This window comes from Dama dama, chromosome 19, assembly GCF_033118175.1.
Source record: "Dama dama isolate Ldn47 chromosome 19, ASM3311817v1, whole genome shotgun sequence".
NCBI lineage: Eukaryota > Metazoa > Chordata > Mammalia > Artiodactyla > Cervidae > Dama > Dama dama.
This window is the reverse complement of record NC_083699.1, coordinates 38,752,439-38,767,729: the sequence shown is the minus strand read 5'-3', so window position 1 is coordinate 38,767,729 and position 15,291 is coordinate 38,752,439. Positions and strand designations below refer to the sequence as shown.

Sequence of the window (15,291 nt, the reverse complement as noted above, 5' to 3'; positions counted from 1 at the left end):
AGAGATATCTTCAGTCTATTTGTTTTAGGTCAACATCAGAATGATGAAGATATTTGTAAGGCCCTACATCAGAGACACTTGGCTAAAAGTAAGAAGTCATTACAAAGAGAGAGGCATCTATGCATGGCATGAGGCCTTGGATGGTTTAGGAAGGGGGTAGCCCACTGTGCAAAGTGAACTGTTGAGCTTTATTTCCATTTCTGGGCAACATGAGACCAAGAGGAGTCCGAAAAACTTACTTTATTAGCCTGCTCTATGTTTGAACTGTTTTTCTGTTCTCTTTTCCCATCACCTCACATCTCCTGCAGGACAGTACGCCCCCAGGCATCCTCTACGTGGTTCTCATGGTGGGAGGAGACGAGGGTCATCCTTCTGAGCTGGTCCTGGGCACTCAGCAGAGCGCCATCCTTTTGAGGGGAAAGGCAGGACAACCAGCTTCTCCTCCATGGGCTCCAGGAAGAGGAAGGAGACATCCAGGGGTTCTCCTTGGGGATTGGTGGTTAGATCCAGCTGCACAGGGACAGTCTCAACAGGTTCCTTTTCCTGGGAATCTTCAGGCTTCTTACCCCAGTCAGGAAGGTACTGGACAGACCCTTTGAGCACAGCTTTGGTGGGTGAGTTGGTGGGAGCTGTGTTTTGCTGCTGGGGCTCTTCTGCCTCGGTGGGGTTTGCAGGTCTCTGGTTTACAGCAGCGTTTTCACCTCTAGGGGTGGGAGCCTGAAAAGAGAATGTTTTCAAATAAGGGAATGTCCTCCAAGAAAGTCCCTGCTATGCCTGGTACTAGAGTATGCTGTTTGGTGCCTTTCTGATGGAATTCTCCAAAGGGGATTAGCTAGGTGGGCCTCTGATTAAAGGGATAAAGGGAATTCCCTGACATCTAGTGGTTAAGACTCTGGTCTTTCACTTGCCATGGTCCATGGTTGAATTTCTGGTTGGGGAACTAAGATTCCACAAGCCATGTGGCCAAAAAAAAGTGTTAAATAAATAAATAAAAGGTTAAAAATCAGAACAGATAAGGGGTAGGGGAAACCAAAACCTTTGGAAACTGGACTGTAAGCCTCACAAATTTCAGAGCTGAACAATGATCCAGAGAGGTAAGATGGCTTGTTCAAATTCCCTAATAAGCTAACTCCCCACTCCTAGTAGTGGCAGCAGAAGCCACCTTTCAGTTCAGTTCAGTTCAGTCACTCAGTCATGTCCGACTCTTTGTGACCCCTTGAATCTCAGCATGCCAGGCCTCCCTGTCCATCACAAACTCCCGGAGTTTACTCAAACTCATGCCCATTGAGTCGGTGATGCCATCCAGCCATCTCATCCTCTGTCATCCCCTTCTCCTCCTGCCCCCAATCCCTCCCAGCATCAGGGTCTTTTTCAATGAGTCAACTCTTCACATGAGGTGGCCAAAGTATTGGAGTTTCAGCTTCAGCCTCAGTTCTTCCAATGAACACCCAGGACTGATATCCTTTAGGATGGACTGGTTGGATCTCCTTGCAGTCCAAGGGACTCTCAAGAGTCTTCTCCAACACCATAGTTCAAAAGCATCAATTTTTTGGCTCTCAGCTTTCTTCACAGTCCAACTCTCACATCCACACATAACCACTAGAAAAACAATAGCCTTGACCAGACGGACCTTTGTTGGCAAAGTAATGTCTCTGCTTTTTAATATGCTATCTAGGTTGGTCATAACTTTCCTTCCAAGGAGTAAGTGTCTTTTAATTTCATGGCTGCAGTCACCATCTGCAGTGATTTTGGAGCCCAAAAAAATAAAGTCTGACACTGTTTCCACTGTCTCCCCATCTATTTCCCATGAGGTGATGAAGTCAGATGCCATGATCTTAGTTTTCTGAATGTTAAGCTTTAAGCCAACTTTTTCACTCTCCTCTTTCACTTTCATCAAGAGGCTTTTTAGTTCCTCTTCACTTTCTGCCATAAGGGCGGTGTCATCTGCATATCTGAGGTTATTGATATTTCTCCCTGCAATCTTGATTCCAGCTTGTGCTTCTTCCAGTCCAGCGTTTCTCATGAGGTACTCTGCATATATGTTAAATAAGCAGGGTGACAGTATACAGCCTTGATGTACTCCTTTTCCTATTTGGAACCAGTCTGTTGTTCCATGTCCAGTTCTAACTGTTGCTTCCTGACCTGCACACAGGTTTCTCAAGAGGCAGGTCAGGTGGTCTGGTATTCCCATCTCTTTCAGAATTTTCCACAGTTTATTGTGATCCATTCAGTCAAAGTCTTTGGCATAGTCAATAAAGCTGAAATAGATGTTTTTCTGGAACTCTCTTGCTTTTTCAGTGATCCAGTGGATGTTGGCAATTTGATCTCTGGTTCCTTTGCCTTTTCTAAAACCAGCTGGAAGCCACCTTACTGATTGCTTATTCTGTGCCAGGCCCGGAGCAGTTCCCTTCAGTCAGATCCTCTGACATATGTCTCATGGGGATCTGAAGAAGGTAGGTGTTGCAATCCCATTCTACAGAGGAGGCATCCAGGACTCAGCGAGGTAGGAACTTGTCCATGTCCACACAGCTTGCAGGAGGCAGGACAGGATTGGAACCCAGGTGGCCTGTCTTAGCCACCTCTCATTTATACCAGGTTGCCTCATGGTAAGTGCTTAATAAATACTTGCAAAAAGGGATTCAGTGTCTCCATGGAAACAACTTCTACCTATGGTTCAGGATAAGACTCTTTGGGACACTGAATTTAATGTCACAGAGGGCTGAGCCATTTAAGCTAAATGGGTCTTACTTATGCTGTAGGGAACATGCTGTAACTAAAAAAACGTGTAGGAGATCTTCAATCAGCTACCTTGTGGATGTGGCCTTAGGGCATCCTGAATAAAGTGGTAATCATGGATTTAAGAAAATAAAAGGAGAATGTATGGTAGAGGCAATTAAATATAGATCACCCGCTCTTAAATTCACAGAAAGACAAACAATTTGACTAAAAAAATACCTGTGAATTAAAGAAGGAGCAAGTTACGGAGATAAGCTTGCCCGGCTTTTCTGGGGATTGACTCATAGAACCGCGGCAAATACCAACAGGCTAAAGAAAAAAAAAAAATACAGTGTTATATGTGCACATAAGATCATAGGTGGAATCAACTTCATTTTTGCTTACATAGACACACAGCCAATCAACACTTTTATGCCCCTACCATGTAACAGGTAGTGGTGATAGTGCTGTAGTCACTAAGTCATGTCCGACTCTTGTGACCCCATGGACTGTAGCCTGTCAGGCTCCTTGGTCCATGGGATTTTCCAGGCAAGAATACTGAAGTGGGTTGCCATTTCATTCTCCACACTATCTTCCCAGAGCAGGGATTGAATCCCTGCCTCCTTCATTGCAGGCAGATTCTTTACAGACTGAACCACAAGGCTCCAATTCTTTTGGAGGAAGAAGTGGCAACCCACTTCAATACTCTTGCTGGGATAATCTATGGACAGAGGAGCCTGGTAGGCTACAGCCCATGGGTGACAAAGAGTCAAACACACTGGAGGACTGAGCACGAGCTAATTCTTTAGATCATCCCTACCAATTAGTCACCCAAACTAGGCTAAGTTACCTCCAATGAGAGAAACTCAGGATTTCTTGAGAAACAAATTCCATTAGAAAATTCTTTGTATTGAGCAGAAATCTATGTCTATAGGACAGACACAGAAATCCGGATCTGTCTCTTGGCCACACTCTATCCTTGCGTCAGCTAGAAAACTTGCTTTCATCTCTCATGCAGCAGCCCTTTATGCAGGTTTCCCCCGAGTTTTTGCTTCTCAGACAAGACTACTCTCAGCTCCTTAAACTTTATTTAAAAATAAAATGTTTATTTTCTTATTATAAATGTAGTAGCTATTTAGAATAGGATAAACAAGAAGAAAATGAAAAGACCTGTAATTGCATGAAAGGTACCCGTTTCCTACAGTGATTTGATTTCGTTTCTTCTGACATTTTCCCCAATGAATACACACTTTTTCTTCTAGAAAAATAGAATTATACAGTACATAATATTTTATAACTCTTTTGTCATTTAACAATATATAATGAAAATCCTTTTCATGACACCGAATAGTTTTATGATTTTCTTTATAATGGTTGCCTAATATTCCTCTGTGTTATTTAACAAGTTCTTTTGTAAAACAGTGGATTGAGTCTAATTTTTTATGTTTAAACATTTTCACATATCCTTAGGGTAAATTCTTAGAAGATAAATTTTAGAGTCATTGAGCATGTACTTTTTCAAGTGTAAACAGAGGGCCAATGTAAACCAAGAGAAAACTACAACTACAGGTCCAGTAATGTGAAAAGACTGTAGACTCTTTTCTCTAATCCTGTCTTATTCTTCCTGAAACTCAGAAGAGCCACAGTTAAATAAAAGATTGCAGGAGGGGTAAAAAGAATGAAAGGACAGGCCTTGACTCCTTCTTCACAGCAGGTCCTAAGCTCTGGGTCAGGCTTAAGCCTCAGAGAGGAAAACACTTTGAATTGGATATGAGATAGAAGTTTTGATTTAGAATTGACTAAAAGGAATTTTTTAATACCTGAAAATGAATCTTAATAATCTAAGTGAAATCATTCTTATTACTGAAAATGACTAGAAAACTATGTGATCTGCCCAAGATGGTATCGAAAAGTGAGACAGGGAGATTCCACAGAAGATGATGAAGATGTTTTCCCAATGATTCCCTAATATTCAATTGACTGGTTATGAAAGTCTTTAAAAAAAAAAAATTACTTATTTGGCTTCATAGGGTCTTGGTTGCAGCATGTGAGATCTAGTTCCACGACCAGGAGTCAAACCCCAACCCTCTGCATCGAGAGCAGAGTCTTAGCCACTGGATCACCAGAGAGGTCCCTATAAAAGGCTTTTGAGAGACATAGTTCAGATTCAGACACAAACAGGTTGAAAGTTAAAAGATGGACAAAATATTACAATGCAAGCAGTAACTGAAAAGAGTTGAGAATGACTATACAAATATCAGACAAAATTGACTTTAAGACAAAAATTGTTACTAGAGACAAGGAAAAATATTTTATAATGATAGAAGGCTCAATTTATTGGAAAGACACAACTATAAATATATGTGCCCTTCACAACAGATCCAAAGTACATAAGCAAAACCTGACAGAATTCAAGGAAGCCATAGGTAATTCAACAATAATAGTTGGAAAGCTCACTTTCAATAATGAATAAAACAAGTATGCAGAACATCAATAAAGAAACAGACGTCTTGAACAACACTATAAACAAACTAAACCTAACAGACAACTACAGACTGTTTTACCTAACAACAGCAGAATACATTCTTCTCAAGTGTACATGGAAATTTCTCTAGGATATACCTTGGGTTAAACCATAAAACAAGTTTCAATAAATTAAAAAGAATTGAGATCACACAGAGTACATTCTCCAGCCACAATGAGATGAAATTAGACATGAATAACAGAAGGAAATTGGAATTTTCACAAATATGTAGAAATTAAATAACTCTCCTAAGTAACCATTTGGTTAAAGAATAATCACAAGGAAAATTAGAAAATATTTTGAGATGGATGGGAACAAAAATGACATGAATAACTTGTGAGAATCGATTCAATCATAGCTTAGAAGGAAATTTATAGATGTAAATGCTTATGTTAAAAGAGAATAATGATTGTAAATCAATAACATAAGTTTCTACTTTAAAAAGCCAGAAAAAAGAGGAGTAAACTAAGCCCAAAGCAAGCAAAAAGAAGGTTATAATAAAGATAGAGAGGAAATATAAAAACTAGATACCAAAAAAGTAAAAGAAAAAATAAATGAGACTGAAAATTGATTTTTTTGGAAAAAATTAATAAAATTGACAAAGTTTTATATAGACAAAAAAAAAAAAGACTCAAACCACTAAAATTGAAATTAAATAGGGTACAACACCTCTAATATTTCAGAAATAAAAATGAAGTACTGTAAACAGTTGTACACTGTCTAATTAGATAAGTTAGATGAAATGGATAAATTCCTAGGAAGATATGAACTACCAAAACTTGCTCAAGAAGAAATATAAAATCTGAATACGTATATAGCAAGTAGAGAAATTGAATTATTAATCAAATAAACTTCCCACAAAGAAAAGCCCAGGCCCAGATGGCTTCACTGGTGAATGCTACCAAATATTTAAAGAAGAATGAACACCACTCTTTCACAAATTCTTCCAAGATAAAATAGAAGAGGGAAAATTTCCCAACTCATTTTATGAAGCCAACGTTACACTTACATGAAGATCAGGCAGAGACAAGACAGAGTAACTGCAGGCCAATGTCTCTTATAAATGTAGATTTAAAATCTTTAAAAAAAAATCACTGGCAAGCTGAGTTCAGAAACATATAGAGGGATTAAATATCGTGATCAACTGTGACTTATCCCCAAAGCACAAGGTTGTCTTAACATACAAAAATCAGTGGTGTATACAACACTAATAGATTAAAGGAGGAAAAAACCAAACGACTATCTCACTAACACAGAAAAAGCATTTGGCAAATGCTAGCACTGTTTTTCAATAAAAACATTCAACAAAACTAGGACTAGAAGGGAACTTTCTCAACTTGATAAAAAGCAGCTATAAAAAGCCTACAATTACCATCATATTCAATAATGAAATGCTGAATGCTTTCCTCCTAAAATCAGGAATAAGATAAGGTCATCTGCGCTTCCCACCTCTATTTAACATTGTACTGGAAGTTCTAGTCAGGAAAGTTAGGTAAGAATTAAAAGTCATTCAGATTGGAATGGAAGAAGTAAAACTATATCTCTTTGTGGAAGACATGATCTTATATACAGAAAATCCTAAAGACTCTACTAGAAAACTATTAGAAATAATAAACGAGTTCAGCAAGGTTACAGGATACAAGGTGAAAATATAAAAATCAACTATATTTCTATATATTTGCAATGAATAATCCAAAATAAAATGGAAAAGTCAAATACATTATACCAGCATCAAAGAGAAAAATAAAATACTTAGCTATAAAAAAAGTGAAGACTACAAAATATTGCTTAAAGAAATTATATTTCCATCCTAAACAGATGGAAAGACTTCCCATATTCAAGGACTGGAAAAATTAGTATTTTTAAGAGGATAGTACTTTCTACATTTGGTCTAGAGAGTCAGTGAAATCCCTATCAAATTTCCTGCTTTTTAAAGATAGAAACTGACAAGCTGATTCTGAAGTTGACATATTATGAAAATGCAAGGGATTCAGAATACTCAAAGCAATATTGAATAAGAAAACAAAATAGGAGGGCTCACACTTCCCAATTCAAAATTTACTACAAAACTACAGTATTGGAGATAGTGTGGTACTGGTACAAGAAGAGATATGCAGATCAATGGAATAAAATAGAGGGTACAAACATAAGCCCTTACATTAATAGTCAATAGGTCTTTAGAATGTATGTCAATATAATTAAACAGGGTAAACAATAGTAATAGTCTTTCAACAAATAGTGCAGGGACAACTGGATATTCACAAGCGGACAAATAAAGTTGAACCTCCTACCTCATACCATATACAAAAAAACTCAAAAATGGGTCAGAGACCTAAAGCTAAAACTATAAAACTCTTAGAGGATTACATAGGAGTAAATCTTAGTGATCTTAGATTAGGCAATGGATTCTTAGATATGATACAGAAAGCACATTCGACAAAAGAAAAAAAAACAGCATTTCATTAAAATTAAAAACTTTTGTACTTCAAAGAACATCATCAAGAATAGAAATGAATAGAAAAATCAGATAATGGGAGAATATATTTGAAAGTCATATATCTGATAAAGGAATCATATCCAGAGTATGTAAAGAATTCCTACAATTCAACAATAAAAATACAAATAATCCAATTTTTAAATGACAGAGGATTTCAATGGATGTGTCTCCAAAGAATACATACAAATGGCCCAAAAGCATATTAAAAGATACTCAATATCATTAGCCATTAGGGAAATTCAAATATAACCAAAACGAGAGACTCTTTCATACACAGTACGATATCTATGATAAGAAAGACAGATAATAGTAATGCATGCATGCATGTTAAGTCATTTTAGTCATGTCTGACTCTTTGCAACCCTATGGACTGTAGCCTGCCAGGCTCCTCCCTCCATGAGATTCTCCAGGCAAGAATACTGGAGTGGGTTGCCATGCCCTCTTCCAGGGGATCTTCCTGACCCAAGGAGCAAATCCACTTCTCTTACATCTCCTGCATTGGCAGGTTGGTTCTTTACCACAAGCACCACCTGGGAAGCCCAGATAATAATAGGCATTCACAAAAACATAGAGAAATCGAAACCCTCACATACTGCTGATGGGATTGTAAAATTGGTGTAGTCACTTTGGAAAAGTTTGCTGTTAGTCAAAAGGTTAAACATAGAATTCTCATGCGTGTGTGCTTAGTTGCTTAGTCATGTCTGACCCTTTGCGACCCTGTGGACTGTAGCCTGCCAGGCTACTCTGTCCAAGGAGTTCTCCAGGCAAGAGAATACTGGAGTGGGTAGCCATTCCCTTCTCCAGGGGATCTTCCAGACCCAGGGACCAAACAGGGGTCTCCTGATTTGCAGACAGATTCTTTACCATCTGAGCCCCCAGGGAAGCCTAGAATTCTCATATGACCCAGCAATCCCACTCCAAGGTGTATACCCAAAAGAAATGAAAACATATGTATACATAATAACTTATACATAGGGAATTCCCTGGAAGTCCAGTAGTGAGGACTCGGTGCTTTCACTGCCATGGGCCTGGGTCAACCCTTGGTTGGGGAACTGAGATCCTCTGAATGATGTAAGGGGAATGACCGTTAATGGACATGGAATTTCTTTGAAGGTTGATGAAAATATTCTAAAATTAGATAGTAGTGCTGATGATTCAACTCTTTGAATAGACTAAAAGGCACTGAATTGTACACCTTAAAAGGGTGAATTTTATGGTATGTGAATTATATCTTAATAAAACTTTTATTATAGCTAAGTGAATAATGGGGGAAACAGCTTGCATTTTGCCTAATTGTGCTATAATCCACTGTGCCAATTGACATTCCTACCAGCTGTGCCTCAGATGGTTTCAAGGTGGCACCTTCGCCATCTTGGCTGCTTTCTTTGAAATAAGTCCTGTTTGATTTCGTCCTTCTTAATAAAGAGTGGTCCAAGGAATGGAACATCATGATGTATTCCAAATGTAACTGGTTTTTTTCAGATAAAAGTAGGGCCACTACCAACCACTGAGAGATTTGTCTATGTTTTATAGCCTCCTGTGATTATTTTTTGCCAAGGCACCATGTTGCTGATGAAAACTGCATTTATGACCAAATGTTATTGCATCTGGGCCATCTTTAACTAACCAGTTGCTCCTTAAGGTGAATGAAAGTGCTTTGTGCATTACAACACTTCATGTGTAATTTTACACATTATGAATACACATAGATGATCTGTGAGCACAAATCTTGAGTTATGAAAACATTCAGCAATACTCACCACAGAGTCAGGGGACTCCAGTGCACAGCTGCTACCCTGTGACTTGGTGCATGGTGATTCTTTGATCAAATATTCCACAAAGTAGGCAGGGCCAAACACCCACTAGGATGAAACAAGAGGTGAGAAATAAAAGTCAAACCTTCCCAAGTGGTGCCATGACTCAGCTTTGACAACATTAGATTTACAGAAACCACGCATCCCCAGAGTCACTGTCAACAAAGGCCACTTTTTGTCCCTGAAATCCCCACCATGACCAAACCTTGTATTATGATTTTGTTATTTCGAAAACGTAACTTTTCCCATACATTTCTTCCCTTCTTAAGGATTTAAATGGGCTCAAAAATCTTCCCTTGGGTGAGCTTATTTTTCCCCCTGTAAATTTGTTATTAAATTAACTTTTCTCCATTTGATAGATACCAACACAATCCAGACACAAATGAACATTTCCTCTAACCCATAAAACTCAACATGTACTCCTGTATTTAAAACACAGAAGTTGACTTACTAAGTGGTCTGTGGTCAGCCAGGTGTGGGACTATGGCAATAAACAGTGAACCTAAGTAGAATAACCCATGGAGACCATGAGTCCATTTCCCTTTTTGCCTTCAGGGCAATGAAATGAAATCAAATCACACAATTCTAGTGGAAATCCCACAGACCAACTCAGAAACTAGACACAATTGAATGTGCATCAAGGTTACCAAGGTAGGAAATGAGGAAAAGGCTCTTAGGTTCTAATCAAAGGGAGTACCTTGATAACCATGGCAAGAATTATGAGACATGTTGTTGTAGCTGACATTTCAGACTCACCTGACTCAAAGTCTTGGTGATTTTGACGAGAGAATACTGCTTTGAGGGGCTCCTACTGTTGTGTTTTGCAAGAGACTCAGTAGCAGTTTCCATGTACCTGGGGTTTGACAAATCATAGGGACTGGTGCTGGGGCAGTCAGGGCACGTCATGGAAACCACTCTTCGAGAAACTATAAGTGCCAAAGAGAACAAGTTTAAAATAAAACTTCTTAATTATGTATAATTCTGTAAATCACATGATCACAACAGAGGTGGAGATCAAAAGGAGAAAAGATAACACTCAGCACTGTCAAGGATGGAGTGGAAAAGCATTATTTAGAAATACATGCTTTCTGCAAGGAGCATGTATTACTTTCACAATTTAAAAAGAAACAAGGCAATATTTTTTTTCACTTTATGCAAATCTTTTTACCCTAGAAATTTAGTTTAAAAACACATAATATAGTACAGTTGACCCTTGAACAACATGAGGGTTGGGGTGCTGACCCTCCACATAGTCAAACATCCCAGTTTAACTTTGTTTTGAGCCCTCTGTATCCATGGTTCTGTACCCACAGATTCAATCAACCAAGTATAATGCAGTATTATAGTATGTATTTCATGAAAAAATAAATCCATGTATGAGTGGACCCTGATAGTTCAAACACATGTTGTTCAAGTGTCAACTTACTTTGATATAAAAACATTTTCCCTATTAGCTCACTATCTTCCCCCATCACTGCCTCTATAAAGAGAATGAGTTGGGATTTCATTACTGTCATGTTCTATTTACCTTTTAGTCACCAGCACCTAAAATAATGTCTGACACATGGATGGTGCTTAGTAAGTGCCTGATGAATGAATGAGTGAGTTAATGACATATGGAAGGTGGAAACACACCCTCTTTGGTTAGACAATGTACAAAACAGAAGTTGATCCAATCACTGTATGACTGAATAGGTTAATCACACTAATGATACAGCTAGAATGTCTTGACTGGGAGGGGCTGGGGGTGGCATAACTAGTGTAAAAGTCACACTAGGAAGCTTGTCTAGCAGTTGTTCTAACAAAGCAAACACATTGCTTTGATCAACTGTGGTTTTATTTAGATGTATTTGGGCATATTGTGGGGGAGTGACATCCACGGCTTGTCACTCCCAGGCACATGTCATTGCCTGACCTCCCATACCTCTGGTACCTAGGACTTCCATTTCAGACTTGATCTGTTTTATTAGTTGTTGTCCTCGAATTTATTTTAGGTGAGTCTCATCTTCACAACCAGGAAGGTTTAGTTCTGTTGCCTTGTCCTTCAAAGGAACCAATCGTATTGTTATCACCTAGACCTTGTTAGAAATGCAGACTCTCAGGTTCCACCCCAGATCTACAGGAATCAGAATCTGCTCTTGAATGAGATCCCTCAAGGGAGTCACATGCACTTAATAGTTTGATGAGGAGCCATCCTATTTTCCCATGCTGTGGATGCTTACTTTTCAGGACCCAGAATGAATATATGTATTTGTTAATTTATTCAATGATATTATAGACTCCTTATACTTGATAGGTGGAGGAGGAAATGGTAACACGCTTCAGTACTCTTGCCTGGAAAATTCCATGGACAGAGGATCCTGGCAAGTTATAGTCCATGGGGTCGCTGAGTCTGACACGACTGAACCCGCACACACATACACACACCCACTTGCTAGGAACTGGGGGAAGCGTTGTAGCAGAGAGGAAGAAGGGATAAAATGCTCTACAAGATATAAGACAGAGGACCCCAAATCCAGGCAGTGCATGGTCTGTGCTCCATGAATGGTTAGGGTAAAGTTGTACAGGGCTGTAGAACAGGAAAGCACTATTTCTTGTTTGTTTCTGTTCTGTTTTGTTTTCTTGAATAGAGAACATGATAGAAGAAGCAGCCTTGGCAATGATCTTTAAAGAATGCTTAGGAGTTCCAAGGGCAGAGGTTATCCTCAGCAGAGGGAGAAGCACAAACTAGATGCAGAGATTGGAGAATGTGATGTGTGTTCAGAAAATAGTGAGTCATCTGGTTAAATGGAGTGCAGAATTGGTACAGTCAGTGAAATAAGGCACAGATAGCTAGAAAGGAAACCTGGGGACCTGTCATGGAGACTGTGCCATTTACATCAGACTGAAAATTTAGGATTTGACATAGGACACAATGTAGAGCTATTGCAGGTTATTTAGAAAGATTAATTGTGGGAAGAGGAGCAGTGCAAGTGCTGGGTATACAAAAAACCTAGCTTTGGGATGAATAAGAAGTGAGGATGGAAGAAACCCTATACACTACAGCATAGTAGACTTAAATGCTCTTTTTTCACCTGTTATTAAAATGAACAAAATGAAAGTGATCTCTTACCTGGGCGAAGAGTACAATTATATGCAGGCAAATAGAAAATTCTTTTTTCCTTATTAATGTAAAATATTGCTTTGCATTGGCCATAAACCTAGAACCAACAAATGCACTTCATGACACAGTGGAATGAACTAAGACTTAAAAAAAAATACCTCTGAAATGAAACTGGACATTTCATTTTTAAGGAACAAGAAACTCAAGATCAATTTTCGTAGTTTTGGGGTGGAGTAAACTGCCAGCTGATCATTAAACAATTTAACCCTCATCTGAGACACAGCTTGACTTCTTCCCAGCCTCCTTCCTGCTTAGATGTGATTGTGTGTAGATGAGCTCTAACCACAGCCAAGTGAGCAGAAGGGATGTATAACCACTTTTAGGTCTAGCCTGTAAAGCCCTCCCACATGCTATCTGCCCTGCATGCTCTTTCCCTTTCCACTGCTTGTTGCAGATGAGCATGGTGACCACAGAAGCCACAAGGTGAAGTCTACAGAGTCTAGGGGGCCACAACATGGAAGCATCCAGTCTCCAAATCACTCCTGGAGGAAAGCCCCTTCCTCATCAGGGATTTCTACTTTAAACTTTACATGAATGGGAAACGAAGTTCTATCATTTTGCAATTGATATATTCTTTTTGGTGTATGTGCTATAGCAGCTAGTGATACACAAATATATTTTGTCTATTAAGCTGGTGCCTAACAAACATAATTCACAACAGGGTATACAGACTGTTTTGCTTTCCCAAACCAGGTAGGTGCAGTTTGACAAATTTGGTTAAATGACTAGAAAAAGATGTCTTTGCCAAACACTTCACTTCTAGATACTTATATCACACTTATATCGCTTACAAAGTTTCATATAAATTAATGAAAATAATCTCAGGATAATTGAAAATCAAATGAAAACTTATGATGCTCTTTTCAAGCCTCTTCAATGGTCATCTTTAAAAGGATCAATTCTGACTCCCTTTAGGTTCTGTAATACTATGAAATCCTTCCAAAGCACCTCTGAGAGCACCCATACCACAGCCCTCCCTCTCCTCAGCCTCAAATCTCAGATAAATGTTCTTGAAAACAAAATAAAACTAAAACAAATTTCAAAGCTCCCCTGCCATTGCTTCTACAGTTTTCCTTAAACATACATCCAGAGCACTATACCTCAGATCTTTGCCCCTCAATTTAAGGCTAGCTCAGAGCCTACGGGGAGGTCTTGGAGGCAGAAAACAGTTTGGGTGCAACATTTCAATTCTGGGGTCATGATCCCAGTGGGAGCGTCAGAAACCCCCTCTGATTAGACTCTTTTTTCTGTCAAATTGAAATAACCACATAGGCACCCTGCCCCAGAGATTATAAAGAGGGACATTTAAAGATGGCACATGTTGAATAATCTTCATCCTGTAGACAGAGAACACCTAGATTCCCCCCCTCAAGTTCCTGGGGAAAGTACTCACCGATTCATGAAAGAACCTCACCCCACAGTTCTTCCATGGTGTCCTGCTAAGCACATGGCAGCCAGTCTCTAACACGTCCAGTGTGAAATAGAGCAGAGACCCCAGACCAGCCTGTGCAAGGGGGACGAGAAATGCACAACCCACATGAAGCGGAAACCTCTAATGACCAGCCAAGAAACTCTCTGTTTGATGGCAAAGTCAAAGGATCTGGTGTTTGTGAAGTGTTCCTATAAATGATGGGACACAAGTTCCAGAGTGGATACCATTAGCACTTGTTTCTAATACTGCTGAGAGGCAGCAGCACCCTAGCAGAGGAGAGCAGCGTGTACTCAGCAGGGTTTCTGACTCGGAAAGCACCTGTTGGCTGGTGTCTCTGGGTTCCCATGCCCTGGCCAGCCTCCCCAGCTTGTGCAAACACCTGCCCCAGCGAGGACCACCACTTACCCCCTGTCTGTGTTCACGGGCATCTCTCACTCGGTTAAGGCTCAGCACGTAACCGTCCTGTCGGTCCCTGTTGATGTCCTGCAGGATGTCACTTGCGATATCCAGCACATAGGAGCTGTTGCAGTCAAGGGAGAGGAGAGGTGAGGGCATGATGGCTGGCTGGGGTGGATATGAAGCCCCGCAGCCCGTGGCCAGGGTGCAGAGCGCCAGGAGTAGGAGCACACTCATCCTATGGCGAGAAGGGGTGAGTGTGTGGAGCTGCAGGAATGAGGCTGTTTGTAGGATCTTGAGGCCAACTTGAGCAGCTTTGTAATCGCAATCTAAACCAGTGATCCAGATATAAAGCACAGTGTCCTATTTTATCTCTGGAATGCTAAATGTAGATTTCACTGAGTCAGTACTTTGGATGGGATTTGCCGCTATCTATAACCTTTGACCCCAGAGTAATCTCATATTCACGTGTACATGTAAACAGATTGAAGTTTCCTGTTACCCAACAAATCAATACAAACACTTGGGTCAAGGCTCCTAGGAGATCGTTATTGAATTCTGATTTCTGTTCAGGGCTCCAGCTGAGTCAGAATAGGCAGACTATCACCTCCTCTCTCATTACCCCTAACACCTTGCCTCCAGTCAATGTCCTGGCCACACTCACCTTTATTTCAGGTTTGGAGCCCGGAATCAGTGGTAAGGGCGCTCAGTGACTTCATACCCCACAACCCGGGTTCACCATTCTTGTTA

At 39.8% G+C, this 15,291-nt stretch overlaps 1 protein-coding gene across 1 annotated transcript; it reads right to left on the bottom strand.

Annotated features, from left to right (window-relative positions):
- Positions 1–263: 263 nt before the first annotated feature.
- On the bottom strand, positions 264–14,840 carry FETUB (fetuin B). The gene is made up of 7 exons (XM_061167902.1): positions 14,551–14,840; positions 14,107–14,217; positions 12,663–12,750; positions 10,307–10,476; positions 9,497–9,598; positions 2,956–3,045; positions 264–717 (listed from the first exon to the last, which is right to left on the bottom strand). Exons 1-7 carry the CDS (start codon positions 14,776–14,778, stop codon positions 343–345), a joined length of 1,164 nt encoding a protein of 387 aa, XP_061023885.1. The 5' UTR covers positions 14,779–14,840; the 3' UTR covers positions 264–342.
- Positions 14,841–15,291: the final 451 nt, after the last annotated feature.

Coding starts and splice junctions, on each gene's coding strand:
- FETUB (XM_061167902.1), bottom strand. CDS start 14,778: ATGAGTGTGCTCCTACTCCTGGCGCTCTGCACCCTGGCCACGGGCTGC. Junction 14,218..14,550: donor CCCGTGAACACAGACAGGGG/GTAAGTGGTGGT, acceptor CCCCTTGCACAG/GCTGGTCTGGGGTCTCTGCT. Junction 718..2,955: donor GCTCCTTCTTTAATTCACAG/GTATTTTTTTAG, acceptor TTCTCTTTTCAG/GCTCCCACCCCTAGAGGTGA.